This window comes from Silurus aristotelis (assembly GCF_946808225.1).
Source record: "Silurus aristotelis genome assembly, chromosome: 26".
NCBI lineage: Eukaryota > Metazoa > Chordata > Actinopteri > Siluriformes > Siluridae > Silurus > Silurus aristotelis.
The window spans coordinates 2,842,281-2,865,594 of record NC_139599.1 but is presented as its reverse complement, the minus strand read 5'-3'; the positions used below and the strand labels follow the sequence as shown (position 1 = coordinate 2,865,594).

The 23,314-nt window shown below is 40.5% G+C and overlaps 3 protein-coding genes across 13 annotated transcripts in view; 1 reads left to right on the top strand and 2 right to left on the bottom strand.

The window, feature by feature from the left end:
- rnf185 (ring finger protein 185) overlaps positions 1-2,082 on the top strand; it is a 3,448-nt gene extending 1,366 nt beyond the window's left edge. The window contains exons 6-7 of one of the 2 annotated variants that reach the window (XM_083531167.1): positions 812-929; positions 1,679-2,082. In XM_083531167.1, the coding sequence (XP_083387293.1) occupies positions 812-929; positions 1,679-1,773 (213 nt within the window). In that variant the 3' untranslated portion in view covers positions 1,774-2,082. Of the gene's footprint in view, positions 1-811; positions 930-1,675 lie in introns of both variants that reach the window. The other variant, XM_083531166.1, reaches the window with a different exon arrangement.
- Positions 2,083-4,662: 2,580 nt separating this feature from the next.
- On the bottom strand, positions 4,663-7,886 carry fastkd5 (FAST kinase domains 5). The gene is made up of 2 exons (XM_083532086.1): positions 7,752-7,886; positions 4,663-7,136 (listed from the first exon to the last, which is right to left on the bottom strand). Exon 2 carries the CDS (start codon positions 7,122-7,124, stop codon positions 4,731-4,733), a length of 2,394 nt encoding a protein of 797 aa, XP_083388212.1. The 5' UTR covers positions 7,125-7,136; positions 7,752-7,886; the 3' UTR covers positions 4,663-4,730.
- Positions 7,887-9,186: 1,300 nt separating this feature from the next.
- On the bottom strand, positions 9,187-21,964 carry lzts3a (leucine zipper, putative tumor suppressor family member 3a). Of its 10 annotated transcripts, none has more exons than XM_083531081.1 (7): positions 21,280-21,376; positions 20,104-20,275; positions 17,936-18,562; positions 16,756-17,331; positions 16,326-16,646; positions 15,225-15,455; positions 9,187-13,988 (listed from the first exon to the last, which is right to left on the bottom strand). In XM_083531081.1, the coding sequence occupies exons 3-7, from the start codon at positions 18,470-18,472 to the stop codon at positions 13,227-13,229; spliced, it is 2,427 nt and encodes an 808-aa protein (XP_083387207.1). In that variant the 5' UTR covers positions 18,473-18,562; positions 20,104-20,275; positions 21,280-21,376; the 3' UTR covers positions 9,187-13,226. The 10 variants fall into 10 exon arrangements, with proteins under 10 accessions (XP_083387207.1, XP_083387208.1, XP_083387213.1 ...); XM_083531082.1 differs by having other exon boundaries at positions 16,744-17,331; positions 20,121-20,275; positions 21,280-21,363; XM_083531087.1 differs by lacking the exons at positions 20,104-20,275; positions 21,280-21,376 and adding an exon at positions 21,589-21,964.
- Between the last annotated feature and the right edge of the window lie 1,350 nt (positions 21,965-23,314).

The following is a 23,314-nucleotide window of genomic DNA, read 5'->3' as shown; positions in this document are numbered from 1 at the left end:
AAATATGGGTTTGCGTGTGCAGCTTTTGCAACATCTCAGGCTTCGTTGCACTAGCCGCGTGTGATGAAACTATTACATGGGGAAGGCAGTTAGTGTAATGCCAGCGTGTAAGTAATTCATTAGTAAGAAAAGCGCCGTCCCCCAATGGGACTCATTATCAGGCGTCTCCTATGAGAGAAGTGGGAAAGCGGCGTTTTTGTCGCCCTCTCAGGTAATGACGGCACCTGGCGTCAGAAGTTGCATCACGATCCCGCTTGTCTTTAACGCTGTTATTAAACGTTTATTTTATTTTATTTTTGAAGCTCAGATTTCATTGCAGAATTTAATAAATGAGGGTCATGGTGAAGTGTACAATTATATATCGTCTACCATCAAATCTTGATTGTAGTTTCGACAATGCGGGATTTGATTCGACGTTGTCGAGCGTAGTTTTTATTTCTTTGTTTCAGGCAAACGGCAAATCAGAAATTGACTCAAGCGCCTTCTGACTTCTAACATGTGACGCCTTCACAACACGCCTTTGTAGTACACGCAAAATTTTTTTATAAAACCAGACGTGCAGCTTTTCCTGTTACAGCTCTACCTCTGCAATGTAGATCTGTGTTCTATGCGACTCTCAGGACACGCCTCGGTCTGCGTCGTGTTCACGTAGCAGCAGCGCCGCTGAGAGAACTCGCTCGAGAAACGGTTTAGAGACGAGAAATCGATCTACATATCAAATATTGGTCACACATTATTGGTTAAATAATGAAAGTTTTAGTTTTCCAAGAGCCTCTGTGTCTTTCGCTCACGTCGGTCTTCCTTATTGCAGGGATTCCAAGGATTCGGTTTCGGGGATGGCGGTTTCCAGATGTCCTTCGGTATCGGAGCTTTTCCCTTTGGAATTTTTGCAACAGCATTCAACATTAACGATGGAAGACCACCTCCAGGTACAATACCATTTTAACTGTGCATTAGAAAATGAATAGGATGCTCATATGGATTATGGTTTTGAAAGCGAAGTGGAAGCTCAGTGGCAAAGATGTTGGACTAATCAGGTTGTGAGTTCAAATCCCAGCACCACCAAGCTGGGCCACTGCTGGGCCCGTGAGCAGAACCTTTCTGAATATGGCAAGAAGTTTCTGAATAAGAGCTTGTCTCAAAAGTAGATAAAATATATAGATAAAGTGTATACTATAATGGTTTGTGTACACCCAAACATAATAATTAGAAAAGCCTCCATTCTTCTGGGAAGATGTTCCACAAGGTGTTGGAGTGTGCTTGTGGAGAGGGGTGTTAGTAATGTCAGGTACTGATGTAGGTGAGGTGAGGAGGCCTGGGGTGCCGTTCCAATTCATGCCAAAGGTGTTGAATAGGGTTGAGGTAAGCGCTCTACAGCAGGAGATCATTTTCATGCTGGAACAGGGTTTGATCTCCAAGATCAAGGACATGAATGTTCTCAGAAAACATCCAATTTAGAGGCACACAGTTGTAATAGTTTGGGGAAGAACTGCACATGGCTGGAAAAGTCCAGGGGTCCCAATACCGTTCTTCCATATAATGTATAAGTTTGTTACGATTATAACATTTCTATAGAAACTCCTCCTAATTGTCCTTCTAAATAAAGATGCCTGTTGATAAATATAAATAATAATAATTATAATAATAAATAAAAGTTTTCCTCTTCTGTTTGCAGCAGCTCCTGGAACACCGCAGCACACGGACGAGCAGTTCCTGTCCCGCCTCTTCCTGTTTGTAGCGCTTGTCATCATGTTTTGGCTTCTCATCGCATAAATTAGGAACTCGTCAGGACTCGATGACGGTCCCGTCACGTCTTTATGGAACTGATAGTTAAGCCACAGACAGTGATTACTGAAGTTTCACTAATGGAAACGTTTTTTCCCCCCTATTACACCGTTGGACCTGCACCTGGTTTTAGACGGCGGTTTTAATGTTTGGAATGATGTGCATGATGGCGTGCGTTGTGACCTGATTTTGATACTGTAAATCTGATTTCTTGGAATGGATTTTTTTTTTTTGCCCTTGTAAAATCTCTCACTGCTCAGATGTATAAATTTTAATAAAAAAAAAATCAGAGTCTTATTTCGCTTAAGATCTCTTGAAGGGTTATTTTGGCGAATTGTATAACATGAAAGTTCCAGGATGACGACGCAGCAGCTTGGGTGGAAAATAATCAACTCCAGAAACAAATGATTGTAATAATAATCATTCCTCCTATACCACAGCAACTGGTCATGAAATACTATAATTATTCAACATTAATCCTATTAATAGGCATTTAATAATGTGAAACACCATTAATAACACATAAATTTTAATAGTTACGTGTAATATTTAAGTTTGCAGGTTTTGTAATGTAGCAGTTCCATTGTATGACCAGCAGGTGGTGCAATAACTAACTATAGAAAGTCAATATTTATTGCGTTAACAAAAAAGAGGATTTTGTTTTTCTGGATGAAAAAAAAAAAATCTGATTTAGTAATTAATTATTTAGAAGAAATAATTTACACTTTACAGCAGTGAAATACTTTCTTTGCATATTCCAGCGATGTTAGAAAGCTGGGGTAAGAGCCCAGGGTCGAGGGCCTTGCTCAGGGGCCCAAGAGAGTGACACTGAGTAACCAGTGATCTATCACCTTCCATATATCTTGTCATAAGGAAAGTAAAAAATAATTGTATTGGTATTTTTGTTACATAAAATTAATATTAGGCAATTAATATTGACAAACTGTTTTTATGGAAAGAGTCATCAAAAATCACGAAGCGAAATAAAACCGTGTGTAATATCCAGTTTAAGAAAGCGCCAAAAAATTCTTATTGGAGGAAAAATACCCAATCATCTGTCTTTCTTTATGGCATTGTGGTCTTCTTTCTCAGCTGTGGTGGTATGTTTTCCAGAGGATTCCTCTTTATCGGTCTGTGCTCTGCTCTCATCAGCGAGGTCACAGGCAGAGTTGCAGAAGGTTGATCCGACACACTTCCTGCTCGTGGGCACAACATTAAACAAATTATACACACACTTTTTTTTTCCCAGTTCTGTGTTATAATTATTGGAAAATATGAATTAGGTGGTAGCTAATTCCAACTTCCTGTATTATTTTCCTACAATTATATGCCAGATTGTCTTATATTTTCACCCCATGACCTTCCATAATATCTGAACGTTTATCCCTGTCAAGAATTTAACCTTGGCCCTTCACCAATCTCAACAAACCGCAACCTTTAAACCCGGATAGTTTTTCCAGTACCATTTCCTCTCCTTGCTTCTTATAGAAGCTCCTGCTCCGAGCACTATGATGATCAGCATGAAAAATGCTTCCAGAGTGGAATCTGAAGCCACGAGAGAAGAAAACACATTATTAAATGCATTTATCACTTATTTGTATGTATCTGTTGAAATCTGTAAAACATACCCAGAACTCCAGGGTCATTTTTCTTCTTGGGTCAGATCTTCTGCCTGCTGTGGTGGATGCACATTTGGTGGTTTTGTCTGAGGTGAGAATCCATGAGAAGCAAAATCTTTTCCCTCAAAGTAACAGGCAACATGTCAAATGTTTGGATTCTTACGCAATGTTTGAAACCGAACTGCAAAAATCAATCACAGCGTCAGACCATTGAACCTTAAATATTTTGCTACTTAAATGTATATGTTTAATTTTACACGTTGCAGAAGACATGGTTTACCTTGTATACCTTGGCATGTCTCTAAGATGTTCTCTCTCAATGCCCTTCTTCTCTTTAGCTACAAAACACCACGGCTTGTCAAAGACATCAGTTTTGTGTCAGTAGCTGTGATCCCATTCTCCTGAGACGGATATAAAGCACTATGTTTTATATTCTGATTATGTATAGCCTGGCAGGACGAGCACAACGGCACGTTTCATGCACACAATGCGCAATACTGTACATACGCTTCTCTGAATGCCACGCAGGAGTGCTGACTTGGCATTTCACATTACCAATGGATGTGTTGACTTTCTTGGCAGTGAAAGAAAATCCACTCATAAAACAGCAGCACGTTTTTTCTAGTCTAGTTTTTAGTTGCCAGTAGCAGCAGTTAATTATTCATGGTACATTAAAGCACAAACGAATTGTAAAAATTCAAATCGATGCTCATGTTGTACCAGTTGCTTCTATCTAACCAGTTTAGGCAGCTCTGTCCTTACCGGCTGATCCATTTTACCCCATTATAAGGTGTTCCATTTAAGTTCAATTCACGCATGTATTAATGGATTTTTGGACAGTGAAAAAGTTTACATCCACAATTGTATTAGACAAAAAGAAACGTTTTTCTGGCCAATTTGACACATTCATATGGACAGAAGTTTGAGCTTTGCGATATATATATTATATCTCTTGTTAAATTATAAAAAAGAGGGGCGGTGGTGATGTGCGTCAGGGAGTAAGAAGGTTTATAGCTCCTACGTGATAACAGGCACTAATTAGTTTTCACAACATTAATGGTGACGCGGAAATAATAAAAGGAAAACTATGCAGTCTAAATAATAATGTAAAATTTTATTAGCCAACATTAAATCACTTTTTATTATTATATATACACATTATATATATATATATATATATATATATATATATATATATATATATATATATATATATATATATATATATATATACACACACAAACACACACACACACACACAAGTCAAAATTGTGGCTCACATTCCCAAATAAGAATCAAATGCACTTGGAGACGACAAATCAAAAATCATTTCCTAGTTAGAGAATCAAAACTACTGAAGATTTTACAGTGCATGTAAGCAAGTCTCTCGGCGAGGGAGCGTCGAAGCAATGGGATCCATTCCCAATGTGGCACTTCTACAACTGTATACCCTGTCAAAGCTAATTGCCTCCTCTTCATTGCATACAACCCGGTTAACCGCTGCGTCCTGTAACAATAATGGTTTCTACTAGTCACTTGAACCGCAAGCCGAGCAGTAGTTGAGGCAGCATGGCTGTGGACGAAAGACTGCTCCTGCCTCTTTGTTATCGCATGCAGGAGATCATCAGTCAGGTCAATGCCCACCCTCAGAATACTTTCTCTTTTGCTTGATGCCTCCACAGGACGCAGAACCGGTTGCTGAATGGACAAAGTTTCTGGCGTTTTTGTTTTTTTGCCACTGGTCAACTGTACCAGCAGATCATCAGTCAGGGTAACTCCTGTGTGCATTTCTTTTCTATCCAGAAGGCAAAAAGAATCCTTGTCTGCATTATAGTGGCTTTGATAGGACTCAGACGCGACAGGCAGAGGATTTCCGCTGGGATCCAAGTGCACTTCGAGGTCAATAGAACGCACATGTGGTAAGATCATTCGCTTGTGCACAAACACCTCTCCTCCCAGCAGCTCCTGGAGAACAGCCTCGGCCTCTAGAACCTCTGGTTTCTGACACAATTGAGACTTGGCAAAGTCCCATAACTGTTTGGTCGCCTCCTCCTGAATTGTTGGGTTCAACCGTGGCCCGGTCCATCCGGGCAGCTCGATCGCAACTGTTCCGTCGAGAGTGAAAAGATCCTTTTTCAAATCGATCAATCCTGAGACTTGATTTGTAAATTCGGGGGTTAAAGCCAAACTCAACAAATCCTGAGGGAACTGCCCAACAAACGCCAAACCAAGCAGAGCTGTTACAAGGTGTTCGGGGTAGCTGCGAAACTCTGACTCTCGAACTCGCAGGGCTTCTGTGAGTCGAGGGTGAAAGCTGGGGCACTGGCTTGGAAGGATTCCCAGGTTGCCAAACGCCCACAAAAGCTTAGCAGCATCTTTGCTCCTGTATTGAGATGGTAAATGGGGTAGGTGTTTTGCTACAGCCAGGAGAACACCATCATCATGATAGTGCAGTGCAGAGCAGGTCAAAGCAATGTGCATGAGGCCCTGGACGGCCATCTGCGGAGCACGACGGGGCACTTCAGAGCTAAGCATCTCCAACCAAGGAAGGTGATCCAGGTGACTGAATCTCATTAACTTCATCACATTCACGATCCCGAAGTCACTCATTTCTTTAACAACCACACAAGCTTGGTCCACAAGCCTGCGCAGTGCTCCTTCTGAGAGCGAGTTCTGAGTTTTAAACAGACCCAAGCAAATAGCACCCACTTCTTCCCCCTTCAGCTCCTCTAGATGGCGCATTACAATACCTTCTAGACACTGAAGCACAAATGTGGGGCACTGACGGCTTTCTCCTAGTATATACACAAACTGGACCAGCTCTGGTGGACCCATTTGGTTAAAATGCTTGCTAATGCAGTCACACAATTTGCCCACATACTGCGGGACTGACCGGCCAAGGTATCGCCACACATCAGCCACGAGAAGAAGCTGGTGCAGCTCCATCTCATTGGTCCGCCGGCTGAATTCGGCTTCGTATAAATCCAGTATGCTGTGGTGGTGGGACAATCCCAGTGTCACAAAGGCACCCAAAACCTCGATCAGCTGTAGAAGTGTGAAATCTTGCAGATTCTCCGCACTGTAGCGCAGCAGCCTGGAAAACCACATGTTGCCTCTGATCGTCACGGTCTGCTCAGGTTCCAAGCGGCCAAGTTCGCAAATAAAATGAGCTACGTTTGAGGCGTCAGCGTTTTTCATCAAGGAAACTTTATGAAGCAGTAACAAGCCATCTTTAATCTGAATAGCGGGAGGATGCCGAGACGCGTCGTAGGTCATCATGCTGTACTCGGGTCTACATCTCTGAAAGGCGCGAGTGTCCCTTTTTAAACTGGTCGAAACGTCAGGATCAAATTTCTGCAGTTTATCAGCTTTGTCTTTGTTAAAAGCAAATCCAAGCTGGGACACGGATAAGTGGCGTGAAGAACCAATCATGTGCTTTCTGAATCCAGCACTTCGCATGGGATGGGATTTTTCCTCTTCCACAGGAAACCCTTTCTGAACGGCAGAGCGTTCTGCTCCGGATCGGAAATACGCAGAGGGATTGTACACCAGCAGGCATCCTTCTGCCGTTTCTGCACTCGAGGACTGTTGCACCGTTTCTTCCTGGTTCTCCTTCTGGATTTTTCCAGAGAGATGCTGAGCTCTGAACGTTGGCCCGCATGGTGAACAGACGAACACTCGCAGCGTAGCTGCTCGACTCCACAGGGCCCGTGCAGACATCCGCAACAGATACTAAGAAGGAAAAATGGACAAGATGTGAATCACGTTTTGGATCTTGATTTGGACAGATGTTTTCATTCACCTTGCAATTTAAGTCACATGTTTTTCTTTTGGCCCTGGTGTAGCAGTTTCTGAGGTGCTCGGTACAACATATATATATATATATATATATATATATATATATATATATATATATATATATATATATATATATATATAGTAATTAAGTTATTATAATACCATGTTATTTTCTTTTGTTCTCTATTTGTTTTCCTTTAGTGAAATAGGTATAACAGACATTTTAACATTTTAACAGATGTTTTATGACTCAATCAGGGTTCTCTTTCAATCTGAGTTCAAAGTGATGGACTATAATTAATCTGGGTTTACTGTAAAAATCCATTCTGCATCCAAGCACAGCTCTTGCTTTTGTTACTACACTTTAATCTCCAGCTCAAATCTGTTTAATCCTAAACCTCATCCTTCATCATCATCATCATCATCATAATCATCATCATGTCAGATCACCTTGCATGTCTCTCTATAGACCAGTAGCTGCTGCCCACAGCTGGATTTCTGCTATTTATCACAAACACACAAATATGACACTAATACAAATATACTCACAGAATATGAAGGTCTCAGTGTACTAAAGTATTTAGTAAATTCATTTCAGAACAGGTCACTTGAGCTACAGTACATGTGCGCCTCCATTGGAAAAGGGTCACGTGATACGGTGGCTCATATTGGACAGATCGATTCATTCAGACACTTTCTGTTTTGAACTGAATTGCAAATAAGTTTCAAGTTTATGTTTTTATGTAAATTTGAATCAAACTTTCGTATAAAATAAAAGACAAATATCACAAAAACGAGCCGTAAAAGTGTAACACTAAATGACACAAATGAAAATAAATAATAAATAATATTTATTGGATATTGATAATAAAAATTAATTATTATAATTATTTTTATTATTATTATTATTGTAAAATAATAAAATGTTGATCTAGTTGATTAAATTTATTTATTTTTAACCGAATGATACTAATAAAAAAATAATCTTATATCATCCAATACCATATAAAGGAAAAAAAAAGTATTCTAAAATATATAATATTAATCATATAATAATAATAATAATAATAATAATAATAATAATAATAATAATAATAATAATAATAATAATGAAAATAATGATAATAATAACAATTATTATCATTATAATTAATATTATTATTATTATTATTATTATTATTATTATTATTATTATTATTACCTAGTTAATTAGATATATATTTTAAGCCATATACATTTGACCATGATATAATTTTACATCTGAAGGAGTTTTTTTGTTTTGCTTATTTATTTATTTTATTTTATTTTGTTTTATTTTATTTTAGTATGAAACTGTTTACAAAATTATTTTTATCCTTTTTCATTTTTAATGAACATAATCCAAATTAGTACATATTAGGCACATTCTTTAAACACTATCATAAAATTAACAATAATATTTCACAACTTTCTTAAATGAGAATGAAGATTATAATGAACATTGTCTGGGTAACATTATAACTTTGTTTATTAAATAATTTCTAATAAATTTCACCTCTGTAACAAAACAGAATCCCTTCCACTAAATACCACTGAATCCTATTGAATCCCACTGTATCTCCCTGAATCCCCTTAAACACCACTGTATCCCCCTGAATCTTATTGAATACCACTGAACCCCCCTGAACCCCATTAAATACCACTGAATCCCCATGAATCCCCCTGAATCCCACTGCCTCCCACTGAATCCTCCTGAATCCCACTGCATCCCACTGAATCATATATATATATATATATATATATATATATATATATATATATATATATATATATATATATATATATATATATATATATATATGCTGTATATATTGTTATATTATGTTCAATTGTTATATTATGATGTATTTATTTATTCAGTGTATCATTATGAGCAATAAAAAAAGCCAAAGTAAAGAAACCAGTGCACCATTGAGCAATAAATAAATCCCAGCGAGAGTTTGAATGAGAGGTTTTAAATCGCAGGTTTATTAAGCCATGAATGAAATTAAGCAGTACAACACAAATGAAAGTAAAAACTAAAATAAAACACTCTGCTTATTCTAATCCTTGTTGGTGTAGCTCACCTCCAAGTGTTTCTCTGAATTCAATTTGTGATTTAACGTGTCACTGTATCTTGTTGTAATCTTTCTCCCAAACCTTTGCTCATTCTATGGTCCTATAAATAAAAAAATAAAAAAAACTTAAAACCCCTCAGACTTAATTGTATTCATACCTTTCTTCATTAAACTCATTGATATTTGCTGTGATATGCTTTTTTCCCCCTTAAGAATAAAAAAATCTGAATGAAAACAGTGGCACCAGTTTGTCCTCCCTTCAAACATTTTGAGAAATATGAGACGGTGGAAAATAGACATCAGGAGCTTTCATGGTCTTCCCTTTCTTATAACACGTAATGGCCGATCGAACATTTTTATTTTTTTTTGTAAAGATTTTAATATATTATATTATATTCCTATATCGATAGTTTGAAAAATAAAAGCTGACATGTCAGTCTCATTGAATTCACAAAAGTATTCACACGCAATAGCTCGGTATATTTGGATAGAATAGATATGTACACATAAATAACAATGATATTTACATGCAGTCAACTGCCCCTTTGTCTCTACCAAGAACACAGCAGGACACAACAGAATTACATAGCAGCAAATGTGGCCAAAGACAGTAGAGGGGTGGTGTCCATCTAAAGCTTTGTAGGTTATGTCTGGCTTAACACCCAGTGTCATAAAGCTAATAAATAAACAAACAAACAAACATACAGACGAACAAACAAATAAATAAATATTTCATAAATCTGGTCACATGATAGGGAAAACACAGTATGATGGGATAAATATTAGTGTAGTTCTTAGCTTTTAAGATGAATTAAGTACTAGACATGTGCTGATACCATTTTGTGTAGAAGAAGAAATCACAATATTTATTTTAATCCTTATTATAGTTTATAACTCACATGTGGTCCCTATTTCTACCTTAAGTGTATCACTTAAGTGTATTTTTCCTGAAGCAGTTTGCTCAGATATCAGACTGGGTTTGTATGCAATTTCTAAAAGCAAGAGCATTGTTTTGGGAGGGATAAAGAGCAACCTGGTATCAATACTGCAATGCATGCAATATGATAACTGTAAAATAAAACTATGAATAAATTGCAATAACCCTTACGGATAGTATCCGAGGTATCGTCAGAACTTTTACAACATCTGCCATTACTTATTTTGTGAGTAAGTAAATGAAAAGGTTTCATTTAGGTTTTTATTGGTTAAAAGTTATATACTTGCTTGTTTTTTGATAACTGTGACATTACAATGTCAATTTACATTTTGTAAATATGATTTATATGATTCTTTACGGTTGTGAGGTTGATTTAAAAATTATTTACAAAATGATCTGAAATAATATAATTTCTTGATTGCTGATTGGCTGAATGACAATGAATCGGTGCCATTTTGCATTTCCGAATAGTTTGGATGTAGAATTTGATTGGAATTTAAATATAAATTTGATTAACTGAATTTGAAATTGCCAAGAAAACACCAGAATATTGAATTGAGTTTTAGGCTGAATTTGAGATAAGTTGCTGAATATCATGAAAATAAAATTCAAGAGAAACTAAATTTGGTCTAGTCTGGGTTTCCTGTACCATGAACAACCCCGAAGAAAGTTCAAAACCAGATATTAATGAATAAATAAAGTTTCATGGTAAAAAAGTATTGTGATATGACATTTTGTCCATATTGCCTACCCATTATGCAAATTTTATTTGCATAATTAAAATGTTATTTTAATGAGTTTTATGACATCATGTGTATTGTATCACACGTTATCAGCACATGCCTAATTTCTCATGTAACCTACATGGATTCAGGTGGATTGGATTATATTAAGAATATAAAGCTACTAACTGCTTCTTCTATCTAAAATCCTGCATCTTTCGCTGCGCCCCTTTTTCGCTAATCGACACCAAATGCGATACCTGAGCGATTTCATTTGTAGATGAACTCAACAATTGGGCATCTATGGTATCAATAAGCATTTATAATAAAATAATAATATCAAATGATTTGTCGAACCCATGATTGTCACATGGTACGCAAAAAAATTGATGATGATGATGATGATGAAGGCTTTGTGACAGAAGGTGTTAGTTTTTTTTCGTGTTTTTTTTTTTATTTTTATTGAATGCTACCACTTTTCCACCTCCATCTTCTCGTTACCACTGGGTTGTAAATATGTCTATAACCATCTGGATCCACGCTACACACTCATACGACCAACCTACTCCCCTTCAACAAGCACACGAGTCACGTCTCAGTCTTTATCTCCCACTCAGATATGGCAACGAAGCCTGTGTACACGGTGTACTTACTTCAAAACATCACTTCAATCTACTGCATATTATATATATATATAAAGAGATTTTTTTAAGTCAAATATTCTAAATGATACTTTCAGAAAGTATACATTGACACATATTCTTTTTTTGGAAGAAGGTAAGGACCCACTCAAACACACTCATTAGTTTAATAGCAGTGGACGGACCGTGCTTCAGAAGTGCTCCGACCACATGCTATTTAACTGCCCTCTTAGCACTTTTTCTTTCTTTATATATATATATATATATATATATATATATATAAATTTTTTTTTGGCTCAGCCGCTGACTCCTCCGCTAACTAGCAGCTTCATAAACCAAACATCACTCAGCAGATGCTGTTCATCAAACACACACACCTCTCTTATAAAGAAGCATTGTCTGAGACCAAAGCAAAGTGCATTAAAACTAATTTTTTTTTTTGTTGTTCATTCGTTTTTTTTTCAATACCTCTCGCTCGCTCTCTAATATATTCTACATTGTTTCGGAAACATGGAATACAAAGGTGAAAAGCAGAAATGTTCTGGTAATACATTTTCGAGTCAAATCACCAGGTGTCGGTCCTCCGCCCCTGCTTTCGCTATCAGAGCAGGAGGGTTGAGGCACGCTCCTATACAACACCCCGGGGTCTTGGAGTCCACTGGTAATCACTAGCACGACTACGTCCACTATGAGGGAACTCGAGACCAGCAACGCCTCTTCAATATTTGGTCCTTCATTTTTGGAAAAAAATTTAATAAAATAAACACACACACTGGTGTGGTATGGACAAGCACCATAGACAGGAAGTGATTCAGTATCTCAGCATCTCCCTGTATCTGCTAATTACATTTTTTTTAAGTCTCTTTAGCTGATATGGATTCTGTTTGAGATATTTCTTGTTCGCTGTAGGGTTTATATATGTTATTTAAAGGAGCAGTTTGTCATTTGTTTTGGTGGTTGCTGATGTGAAAATGCAAATATTAGAAAACTTTCCTTTTCCCGCCAAACCGTTCCATTCAGGCCTCACGTGTCGAGGAAAGGGGGTGGCGTTTAGTAGTGCTTTGCCAGCACGGGAAATTAAAATAGTTTTTCACAATTAAGAAACCGAAAGAAAGAAAAAACTGGCAAGAGGTTTATTGAAATAATAAATTTATAGACTTAACAAAACTGCACCCTTAAATAATATCAGTTGTGTCTTTAAAGTTTAACTTGAGAGCTGTTGATACAGATTTATACCGTGCATTGAGAGCTAGCTTACAACAGTCTAGCCTTAAATCTGGATTATTAATGCCTGATCCCTTATCCCCTGAGTGTTCAATCTACTCACGTTCCTCTTGGCTACAGACTCAGGGCCAGCTCTTCCTACACCCCCAACCAAAGCAACCTTTTAGGATCCAGAGCTTTTCCTAGGTCAGTCATAAGGCCACACAAACATATTACTTAGCAACTTGCACCCCTCAACCCTGACGTCTGCCTCACTCAGCAGGGCATCCTTGGACTGTCCTCAGAAGGTATAGACATGACGTTTTTGTTTCAGGAGGGTTTGTACTTAATGCTATTGTAACTGGTGCTCTAAGTGTTTCTTTTTTTTTTTTTATACTGCATCAAAGAGGTCACATTTACTGGCATTATATCTCTGTTGACTCGATCCTCTCCAGACGAGTGGGAACGGGCCACGGGGGTGCCAGCTGGTGCAGCGCAGGCACCTTTTTCTCCTCAACAGGGGGAGTCGGGGAGGTGATTGACACGGCCACTGGCGCTGTAGTAGGCCCCTCGGAACTGGTAGAAGGAGGTGGCAAAGTTGGTGTTGCCGGAGATACCAGGATCGGAGTGGCCAGCTGGGCCCCGAGCTGGTCGACACGCTCCTCCAGTGCCTGGTTCTTCTGAAGCATTTCTACATAGCTGAGCTGCAGCTGTGCCTGGTACTTGAGCACACGCTCTTTTTCTCCCTGCCAGGTCTGGCGCTCGTGGGCGAAGGTGAGGGCCTGGCGTTCGCGTTGCTGCCGCTCCAGACGTAGCTCCCCCTGAAGTAGCTCCAGCTGGCGCCGCAGGTCTCCTGCTTCCTGCCTCTGCACCTTGGAATCATCGCTCTGCAGGCTAAGCAGCGGGTCCGGGGCAGGCAGTGCAGGCAAAGGTGGAAGTGAGGGCACAGGGGGCAGTGAGGGCACAGAGGGCAGCGACGAAAGAGGGGGCAACGAGTTGGGCGTCTCCGGTGGGCTCATGGGAGATAGAAGGCGTTCCCGACTGCGAGACAGCACCAGCTGACCCATATCGGCCAAGCTGGACTCAGTTGTGCGAGTGCTAGTGGTGTTGCTAAGCTCACTTAGGGCTTTCTTCAGCCCAGCTACCTCTATCTCAAATGCACTCAGCTTGTCTCTCAGGACGGTCACCTATAGAATAAAAGAAAATTAGGAAATGTGTAAACAAATGAGAGGAAAGGACTAGGAAAAATAGGGCTAGTCAAAGAATTCACTTAGTCACCTGACTTACATGCATTTGAATGCAGTGAGCAAAAAGTCGGTACTGGAGGCATCAAGCTTAATATTTTATACAATTGGGTTAACAAATTAGTACATTGGTTCGAGAATTGGATAAAAAACTGTGTATTTGCATAGTGCAATTCGAGTACATTTAGGAGGTAATGTTTATTTCCATATCATTTTATTTGTATTGATGTTTTAACAATAGACATTTACAGTTTAATGTCATAAATTAGTCCCTATAAGTTTATCCCTAATGATCAAGCCAGTGGAAAATGTGGCAAGGAAAAACTTCCTGAGATGGAATACTGAAGAAACCTTGACAAGAACAAGACTACTCGACGTATTATGGAATGCGGAATAAAACTTTAAAAGAAACATCCCCATAATACTCCATGTTTAAATATGTTTGTTTGTATGTGATTTCTGTATCCGTGAATGCTAAGTTAGATTGAAGCCATTTATTTTTCATTTAAATAAACATGATAATATGCTCAGTGAAGGTTCTACAGCTACAGTGTTGCCCAACATTGATCTCAGTAAAGGCCAAAATTATCTGAAGAGCTATGAAACTAGATTTCTAAACCAGAACACATCACTGGGTGTGTTTCAAAGCCTGTCCAGTAGCGGATTTGGGCTTTCCTGCACGTTTTGTACAAATAAACCTGTTGCCATCATGAAAGTCTTGGGAATGAATGGATTGGTTGAGTTGTATTTGAAGAAGGAAAATGAAAAATTGAATTTTAAAGCTACAGTTATTCAGAAAAAACAGTAACGACAACGCGTCTATCTTTTAAAAAAGTTTACTGTATATTAGTGCATACTAGAGTATATTCAAATATTCTTAATTTATTAATTAATCGTTTTAATGTATTGTGTCATATTTCTCCTAATCAATACAAAATGTAGAATGGTTTGTTAAGAGTTGTTGTGTGGTGATGTTAATGGCTATGGTATTACCATGATTATTTCCGTATAGCTGAACTAGCAGTTTCAGAGCGGAAATAGAAAAAGTAGGCGGTGACCCAACACCTCTGTCTGTCTTTATGCACTGATGATGTTTATTTAAAGAAATACTACTTTTTTGGTGTACAGATATTTAGGCGCAGCCCTTAAAAGGTTTAGGTTCAAGGGTTAACTCAGCACCTCGGCCAGCATGGCCTGCAGTTCTGCCTCGCAGCGCTCCAGCTCCAGCGTCTTGGTGCAGAAGGACTCCTTCAGGCTGATCTCGGCCTGCTCCCGCTCCCTCAGCTGGGCATTCAGCTCCTTCAGCTGATTCCTCAGAGCCACCATCTCTCCAGCACGCTGGGTCACCTCGCCCTGGCTCTCCCTCAGCTGTTGTTTCAGCAAGGAGATCTCACCTGCCTTCTGACACACCTGGAGAGCAAGCAGAGCGAATGATGGCAATGCGAGTCTGCTCCAGGTCAATGCCCTTAGATTTTAATAGAAGGGGGCTAACTGAGAGGGGGAAAAAGCACATCGGGCTACCAGAAGGCTGTTGCTGGTAACAGTGACTATTAAAGTGCTATTAAAAGGCAACTCATTACACAGGTCTGGTTTAACATAATAGCTAATAGGTGACATAATCTTGTGGTCACAAAAGTTAGGATGCTGGGAGTCTCAGCCTCAGACACTCCATACACAGAAAATTGAGCATCTGAAATCCATTGTACACTTTTCTGGACAAAATATTTAGAATCTTGAAGACTGCAATTTGATTGGCCCTATATACTTCCAGTGGGAAAATAAATGCTGTGAGCTTTCCGGAGGAAACTTAATAAAAAAATGTGAACCAACATGCATGATGTTAAAATGTTATAAATGGTGGTCATTGATGAAGTGTACCAGACTCCCTGGCAAAGCTAGTGGTTGTCTTGCAGACCTCTAACTACTGTAGGTTACTGGTTGAATATTAAGTTTCTGGCTTTGTACAGCAGCTTGGTAACTGCAGATGCTTGTTAGTCATAGATGTTTATCCTGGCAATTTTGCTAATAAGAAACAAGAACAACAGTAATGACAGAAACCATAAAACTTTGGATGTTTTGCATAAAAGTGATTCATACATTAACGATGATTGATTATGCTAACATATCCACAATATATCCATATTTTAAAATACAATTTTTGATGAAGGATGCTGAAATCGTCTTTATCTTTGTTTACAATTGTTAATTTATCATTTGTAAAGGTTGGATTATATTCGCAGTAAGGATACGATTTTGTTTCATTAATCTCTATCCTCTCACCTCCCACTTGGTCTCCTCCAGCTTGGGCAGGAGGTCAGCCTGCTCCTTCCTATAGTCCAGGCACTTCTTCTCTAGCTCTTCACGCTGGGCCAGGAGCAGAGTCATTTCATCCTGGAGCCTGTGCTTGTCCTGCTGCAAGCGGCTGATCTGGGCCTGCAGAGCCTGCTGGGAACGCTGGGCGCGTCGGGTCACCTGCTGCAGCCGCCCCGCATAGTTCTGTCTCAGTTCCTCCATTTCACGCTCCCACACCCGATGCTTTTCCTCGAACACCTGCACGATTGCAGCCTCGCTCTGATCCAGGTTCCGTCTCATATGGAGCACCTAGGAATAAGAAACAGGAGAGCACAGGAAGCATAATCAACGCAGGAACAAGGTACACGTACTTGAATTTCTACATGACAATGCTATGATGATATACCTTCATCCTCACCTCTTGCTCTCTTTCCCACAAGCGGTCCTCCAGGTCACGAATGACGTCATCAGAGGATGGAGATGGCCGCAAGGGTGCCGGAGCGTCACTTAAGTGGCTGAGGCGCTGATAAGATGATGAGCTTTTGCCCGAAGACGAGTGGCCACTGTCAGAGGCGCTCAACCCATTCTGATAGCCCGGTTTATCGGTCTTGTCCAGGCCGCTTGTTGCTGTACCCAGACGGTTGATGTGGCTGGTGGAGGCACTAAGAGGTCCAAGTGCCGGTGGAGGGCCGTAGCCTGAGCCTGTACCTGCGTACGTGGGCAGACTGGTCAGCGAATTCCTGCCAGAATCAGACAAGCTGCCTTGGCCTGCTCGTAATCCTCCACCAGAGTGTGTTCCTCGGCTGTTAGTGGTTTCTTCATCTGGGCGAATTCCTGAGGTGCCCTGGCCACCTCTGTCACCTCCACCACTGCTCGATGTGCCCCCGCTTGCACCTACGCTGGTCTGAAGGGGGCACACCAGGTTTTGCATGGAATGAAAGCTCTTGGGCACCACAGGCTTGAAGGCAGAGGGACGAACCAGTGCATCCGGGTCCTAAATAGGAAATTATTATTATTTTAATCAGTGGCAGTGAATTAAGTATAAATGTGTTTAAAATGTACAAACAACATGAGTTTTGACATTTATTTACAGCAGACTTTATTCAGAGCGACTTACGTTTTTCTACGCAACTATAGGGTTAAGGGCCTTGCTCAGGGGCCCAGAAATGGCAGATTTGTGTTTCTGGGATTGGAACTCATGACCTTTGTATACAAAGTCTGAATAGCTTAACTACTACGCTACCATGTCCCCTGTTCCAAGCATCAATAAGTGGTATTAATCTGTGGAATTGCTGGATACTTGGATAGACATAAAAATTATTTGTGTTTCTACATAAAGTTGCTGCATCCAGGATTTTGGGACTCGGACCTCTGGTAGAAAAATGCAATTTTAAGTTTAAAAAATAGTGAAAATATGATTTTCAATGGGCTCACCATACATCAAATCGAAGACTTTATAGTAAACAAAAGTACCTGTGTGTGTGTACACTTGACTGCATTTTATAGTAATTAGCAAATTAGCATTTACAATGGAACTTTTACCATCACTTCGATCTATCAGTTACATTAAACCAGAAAAGTCACCAAAATGAAAATACCTTTCCCTCGGTGCTCAGGCCATGTTGTACCTGTGCTTGCTCCAGCTTGCCAGAGATGGGCAGGATGTTGGGAGGGTTGTGGTTGTCCGTCTTGGCTTTGCTCTTGTCCTTGTGCTGATGCTGCTGCTGCGCTGGTGCTTGATGGCTGCTGTTTTTGTTTTCGTTGTTGTTGTTGTTAAGGACTATGCTGTTTCCACACAGATCCAGGCTCTCACCTCGCCTGTGGCCTGGTTCCCTTCTAATGGGCCCATTGGAGAAAGAAGTGTTTGAGAGCAGTCGCTCGCCATTGACGGTGTGCTGCCGATTAGCGTTGTGAGAAGCGGCTGAGCGCTCAGAGTGCTCGTTGGCAGTGACGCCTGCGGTCTTCGTGGCCGGAGCAGGCAGACGGTCAGCGCTGAAGCTGCGATCATCCAGACGCCGGCGGACAGAGTTTGGGGGCAGCGCGGGCGCCAGGGGCCCGTTTGGGGTGGTCCGCGTGCCCACACTTCGCATGGTGATGGCCCGCTGGCTGGAGGCTCCACTGCCCACGCTGCCCATTCCAGGAGCGCAGAGCCCCTCACTTAGCCGGCCACGCCGCCAATAGGCCGGGGCAGCCGAGGCGGCCGGGTTGGGCCGCAGGTACGCACACTGCACAAAAGAAATAACACATTTACCTAAAAGAAGAAGGTACGCTGGTAATGAAACAAACATTCTGCAATCAGATTCACACCTTAGGTCCTATCCATTTAATATTGAACTTGAGCATGAGACAAAGTATACATCAGAAATACACCAAAGTTGCAATGGGGAGAATATAGCATACCACCATTACACTACATTGCTTTATATCCTATGTACTAAGTAAATACAGTGAATATGAAAACATTTTCGATTTTATCCCAACTCAAAGATGGTGGATTTCTTGTGTGTGTGGGGGAAAAAAATATGAGATCAAGTGTAATATCTGTAATAAAAAATAATAACCTGTTGTGTTTTTTGGTAAATAAAAACAAATGAATAAATACATTTCACCCAGCATCTTTGAATAAGTGAAATCCTCTTCTGAAACATTTCAGTACACTTTTATATCCACAAGCTGCAGAATCTTTGCAAGAAGGTTGGAATTTACTTTGGTGATTTGCAGTAAAACATCCCCATCCTCTTTTGAGACTTCTCAACACCATTATTGACATTTTACACCATAGGATAAAATGCATTCTGTTTGCATTATAATACATCTGTATGCTGTACCTACTGGTTAACTCTTAAAGCGTAGAAAATTAAGTAGTAATAATTTAGTAAATAATAAATGACCCTTCAGTTTATTAAGACCTAGTGTATCTGGGACTGTTCTTTCATATCTTCTTTAATCATAAATATGTGATCTTTAATTGTGTTTCCTCAGTGTGATTTTCTTACATTACCCACAATGCCACTTCTTGCTGATAGCAGTCCCAACTGAATTTACATAAAAAAACAGCAGTGCAGCAATGCTTTAATCTGTCCAAGGTTTATCACCTCTTTGTCTATGCAATATGTTCAAGCAGATCAGCTTCCAAAGCTTAAACTCTCACACTCATACCACCATCAACACTTGTCGATCACTAACTTGCCAGTCTGATTCTCCACTGTTACTGTTGTATACCTTCATTGCATTCAGAAACTTAAAATCTAACGTTTGCACCAACGTCGACGCAAATTCCTCACTTGTTTTTTTTCCTATAGCATGATTTTAAATGTCACCAAAAAATGAAAGAATTTCAATAAGGTTTGTTATACAATATACTATTTTTTTTCCTTCTTCCAAATGGCATTGTAATTGAGAAAGCAATATTAAGAAACGTCCCCCTGTCTCAGGCCAAAAATATAGAACATTTCAATAGAAACCGATTTCAATCTCAAGACTTACCTCCCCAAAACTAGCCTTCACCATAAAGGAACAATATGATGAAATTTAACACGTTCTTGATAATGTTCTGAATTAAATAAAAATTGCAGTCTCCTGTATTGTGTGTTTTTGTCTATACAAACATATAAAGCACACAGTATGTGGTGTATATGGAAGCAGGGTCAGGATGCGATGCATGTAACACAAATGTGAATGAAATATAGAGAATGCACACACACACACACACACACACACACACACACACACACACACACACACACACACACACACACACACACACCTTGGCTGATAACCTACACTGAGGTTATTACAGTGCATGTGCCATCTTAGGAAGTGATCCTGTCTGGGTGCAGTATCCTCCTTTATCCAGCAGGGGTCCTGCGTTGGATTGGCAGTGGCACGTGCCTCCACTACCTCTCCCTCTCTCCCTCTTTCTCTCTCACTCTCTCTCTCTGCTACAGTCGCTCACATACACGCATTACATCATCACTCCCATACGCGCGCGTACACACACACACACACACACACACACACCTCGATAATTCCCAACTCAAGATAATCTTAAATACTGTTATGATGATGATGATGATGATGATGATGATTATGGTGGTGATGATGCTGCTGCTTGTGATCCCCACGTTACTGGTGGACCTCAGACGTCTAACTGGCGTCGCAGAACACAATTCACCTGCTTTACTGAAGCATCTGCTGTGCTGCAGACGCAAAGCCAAAGGCTGCCATGACGATTTCAATCATACCAGGTCTGTTCATGGTAGAAAGGTGGACGATCACAGAGGGACGCAGGTCGGTGCTAGTGGTGAGAAGATGCTGAGATGCGTGTGGCCTGCATCGAGAGAACACAGAAAGCTGATGTGCTTTATAGCTCAGCTTCTACTCCACTCCAGGCCCTCCTGCGTGCCGTGCTCCTACTCTGAGTCCATCAGATGTACATCCAATGCACCTGAACCTTTACGACATCCACATCTGTTTCTCACACACACACACACACATATCTATGTGCATTTGCAGACATGCAGGTGTCCACATCACACACCACAATGCACCTTACAAAAGATCTGCAGGCCCACCAAAACCAAAGAGACACTTGCAGAGATAGAGAGAGAGAGAGAGAGAGAGAGAGAGAGAGAGAGAGAGAGAGAGAGAGAGAGAGAGATCAGGTGAGCTGGATGTCATGTTTCCTCTCCCAGAAATCCGCTCTGCATCTCTCAACGTTGAGAGCGCGCGCTACAGAAGATCCAGATGTTTTCTTTTTATTATTTCCCGTCCGCTGCATAATTGCATAACGCGTTTGGGTCAATCAAACATAAAATACACCCGAAATAAAAAGACGCGTTAAACGCCGCGGTTCTGCACCCTGAAGCTTCCTCCTCCTCCACCACCACCTCCTCCTCCTCCTCCTCCACTCACACCATTCCCTTTCCTCTCCATCATGCACAATCTCCCTGTCGTCTTTTTTTTTCTTCTTCTTCTTTACTTTATCGTACGCCGACTATCAAAACGAGCGGCCGCGATGAAAGACGCGGACGCTGTCCATCTCGCACGCACGCGCACGCACACGCAGCGCGCGCTCTCGCTCTCCAGCCGCGCGCACGCGCTCGCTCGCTCTCATCTCTCGTTAAAAAAAAAAACGCAGCCCGGAAAAACAACATTTTCAGGGTTTTTGTTGTGCGTCAAGAGGGTGAGTTGGGGTAGTTGGATGAGAGGGGGGTATTTAAAGCATCGAGGGAGGCAGCGAGGTACTTACTGGTCGCGCGACACTCCTCTCCGCTTCCCGTGCTATCGACCGACGTCCGTGAGCGCGCTTGCGCGCGCGACCGACCGACTCTCCCGACGGATAGGTTCCGCAGATTCTTGGGGAAACGGTAAAAGGGGAGAGAGAGAGAGAGAGAGAGAGAGAGAGAGAGAGAGAGAGAGAGAGAGAGAGAGAGAGAGGCGGGGAGGAGAAGTAGGAGGAGGGACGGATAAGGGGAGGAAGAAAAAAAAAAGAGTGTGTACGCTCTCTCTCTCTTTCACACACACGCATACACACGCACGCGCACCAAGCTGGAGAATGATGAGGTGATGGAGGCAGAGAGACTCGAGCGCGTCAGCTGTGTCACACACACACACACCGACGCCCCGCCCCCTTAATTTTTGCCGATTAAACGGATCCGCCCCTTTCTTATACAAACGCCCCATCCTCGTTTTCCCACCAGGTACTTAATGCGCATGCGTGTTAATTTGGCCAGCTTCTCTTAAACCCTTAATAGTGCAAGAACAGTATGAGATGGCACACAGGCACACACTGGGTATCAACAGTCCTGTTTTATAACATGTAATATATATATATATATATATATATATATATATATATATATATATATATATATATATATATATATATATATATATATATATATATGGTACACAACAGGATGTGTATAAAACATAATTTAAACATAATTCCTATGTATATACAGTACAGACCAAAAGTTTGGACACACCTTCTCATTCAAAGAGTTTTCTTTATTTTCATGACTATGAAAATTGTAGATTCACACTGAAGGCATCAAAACTATGAATTATGAGCTTGAAGAGGTAGTCACCTGAAATGGTCTTCCAACAGTCTTAAAGGAGTTCCCCGAGAGATGCTTGGCACTTGTTGGCCCTTTTGCCTTCACTCTGCGGTCCAGCTCACCCCTAAACCATCTCGATTGGGTTCAGGTCCGGTGACTGTGGAGGCCAGGTCATCTGGCGCAGCACCCCATCACTCTCCTTCTTGGTCAAATAGCCCTTGATGCCTTCAGTGTGACTCTACAATTTACATAGTCATGAAAATAAAGAAAACTCTTTGAATGAGAAGGTGTGTCCAAACTTTTGGTCTGTACTGTATTATAAAAATATATAACACACAGTGACAAGGTGTCAAAATCACCTGACGCTGCTTCACCTTCACTTTACTTTGACTCTTCATATTTGTCTACAATATAAATAAACCCTTTTTATATAAACTTGTTGTCTGAGTTGTTATACCAGGTTATTATGTTAATGATTTCAACAGCATTTAAAGGAAAACAAACTGTTTATGTTACACATATCCAGCAAAACTGTTGATTTCTGCTTCTTAACTATACAATCGATTACAAAATGCACCTAATTTGGGGAGATAATAGCTGAGTGGTTAAGGTGCTCGGTTACTGATCGGAAGATCAAACCCAAGCTAGCACTCCTGGGGCCCCTGAACAAGGTCCCCAAAACTCAAAGCTCCAGTGGTGCTGTATCATGGCTGACCATGTGCTCTGACCCCAGCTGGTTTATGTGAGGAAAGAATTTCACTGTGCTGTATAAGGTATAAAGTGAAAAAAAAAAAAAAACTATTACTTTACTATAACATTTACTACTGTTCAATGTTTGTGGCATTGAACATATCATGCATCCAAGCTGTCATATAAAAATATGACATTTTTAGTTCATAGTGTGGAGGATTTAAA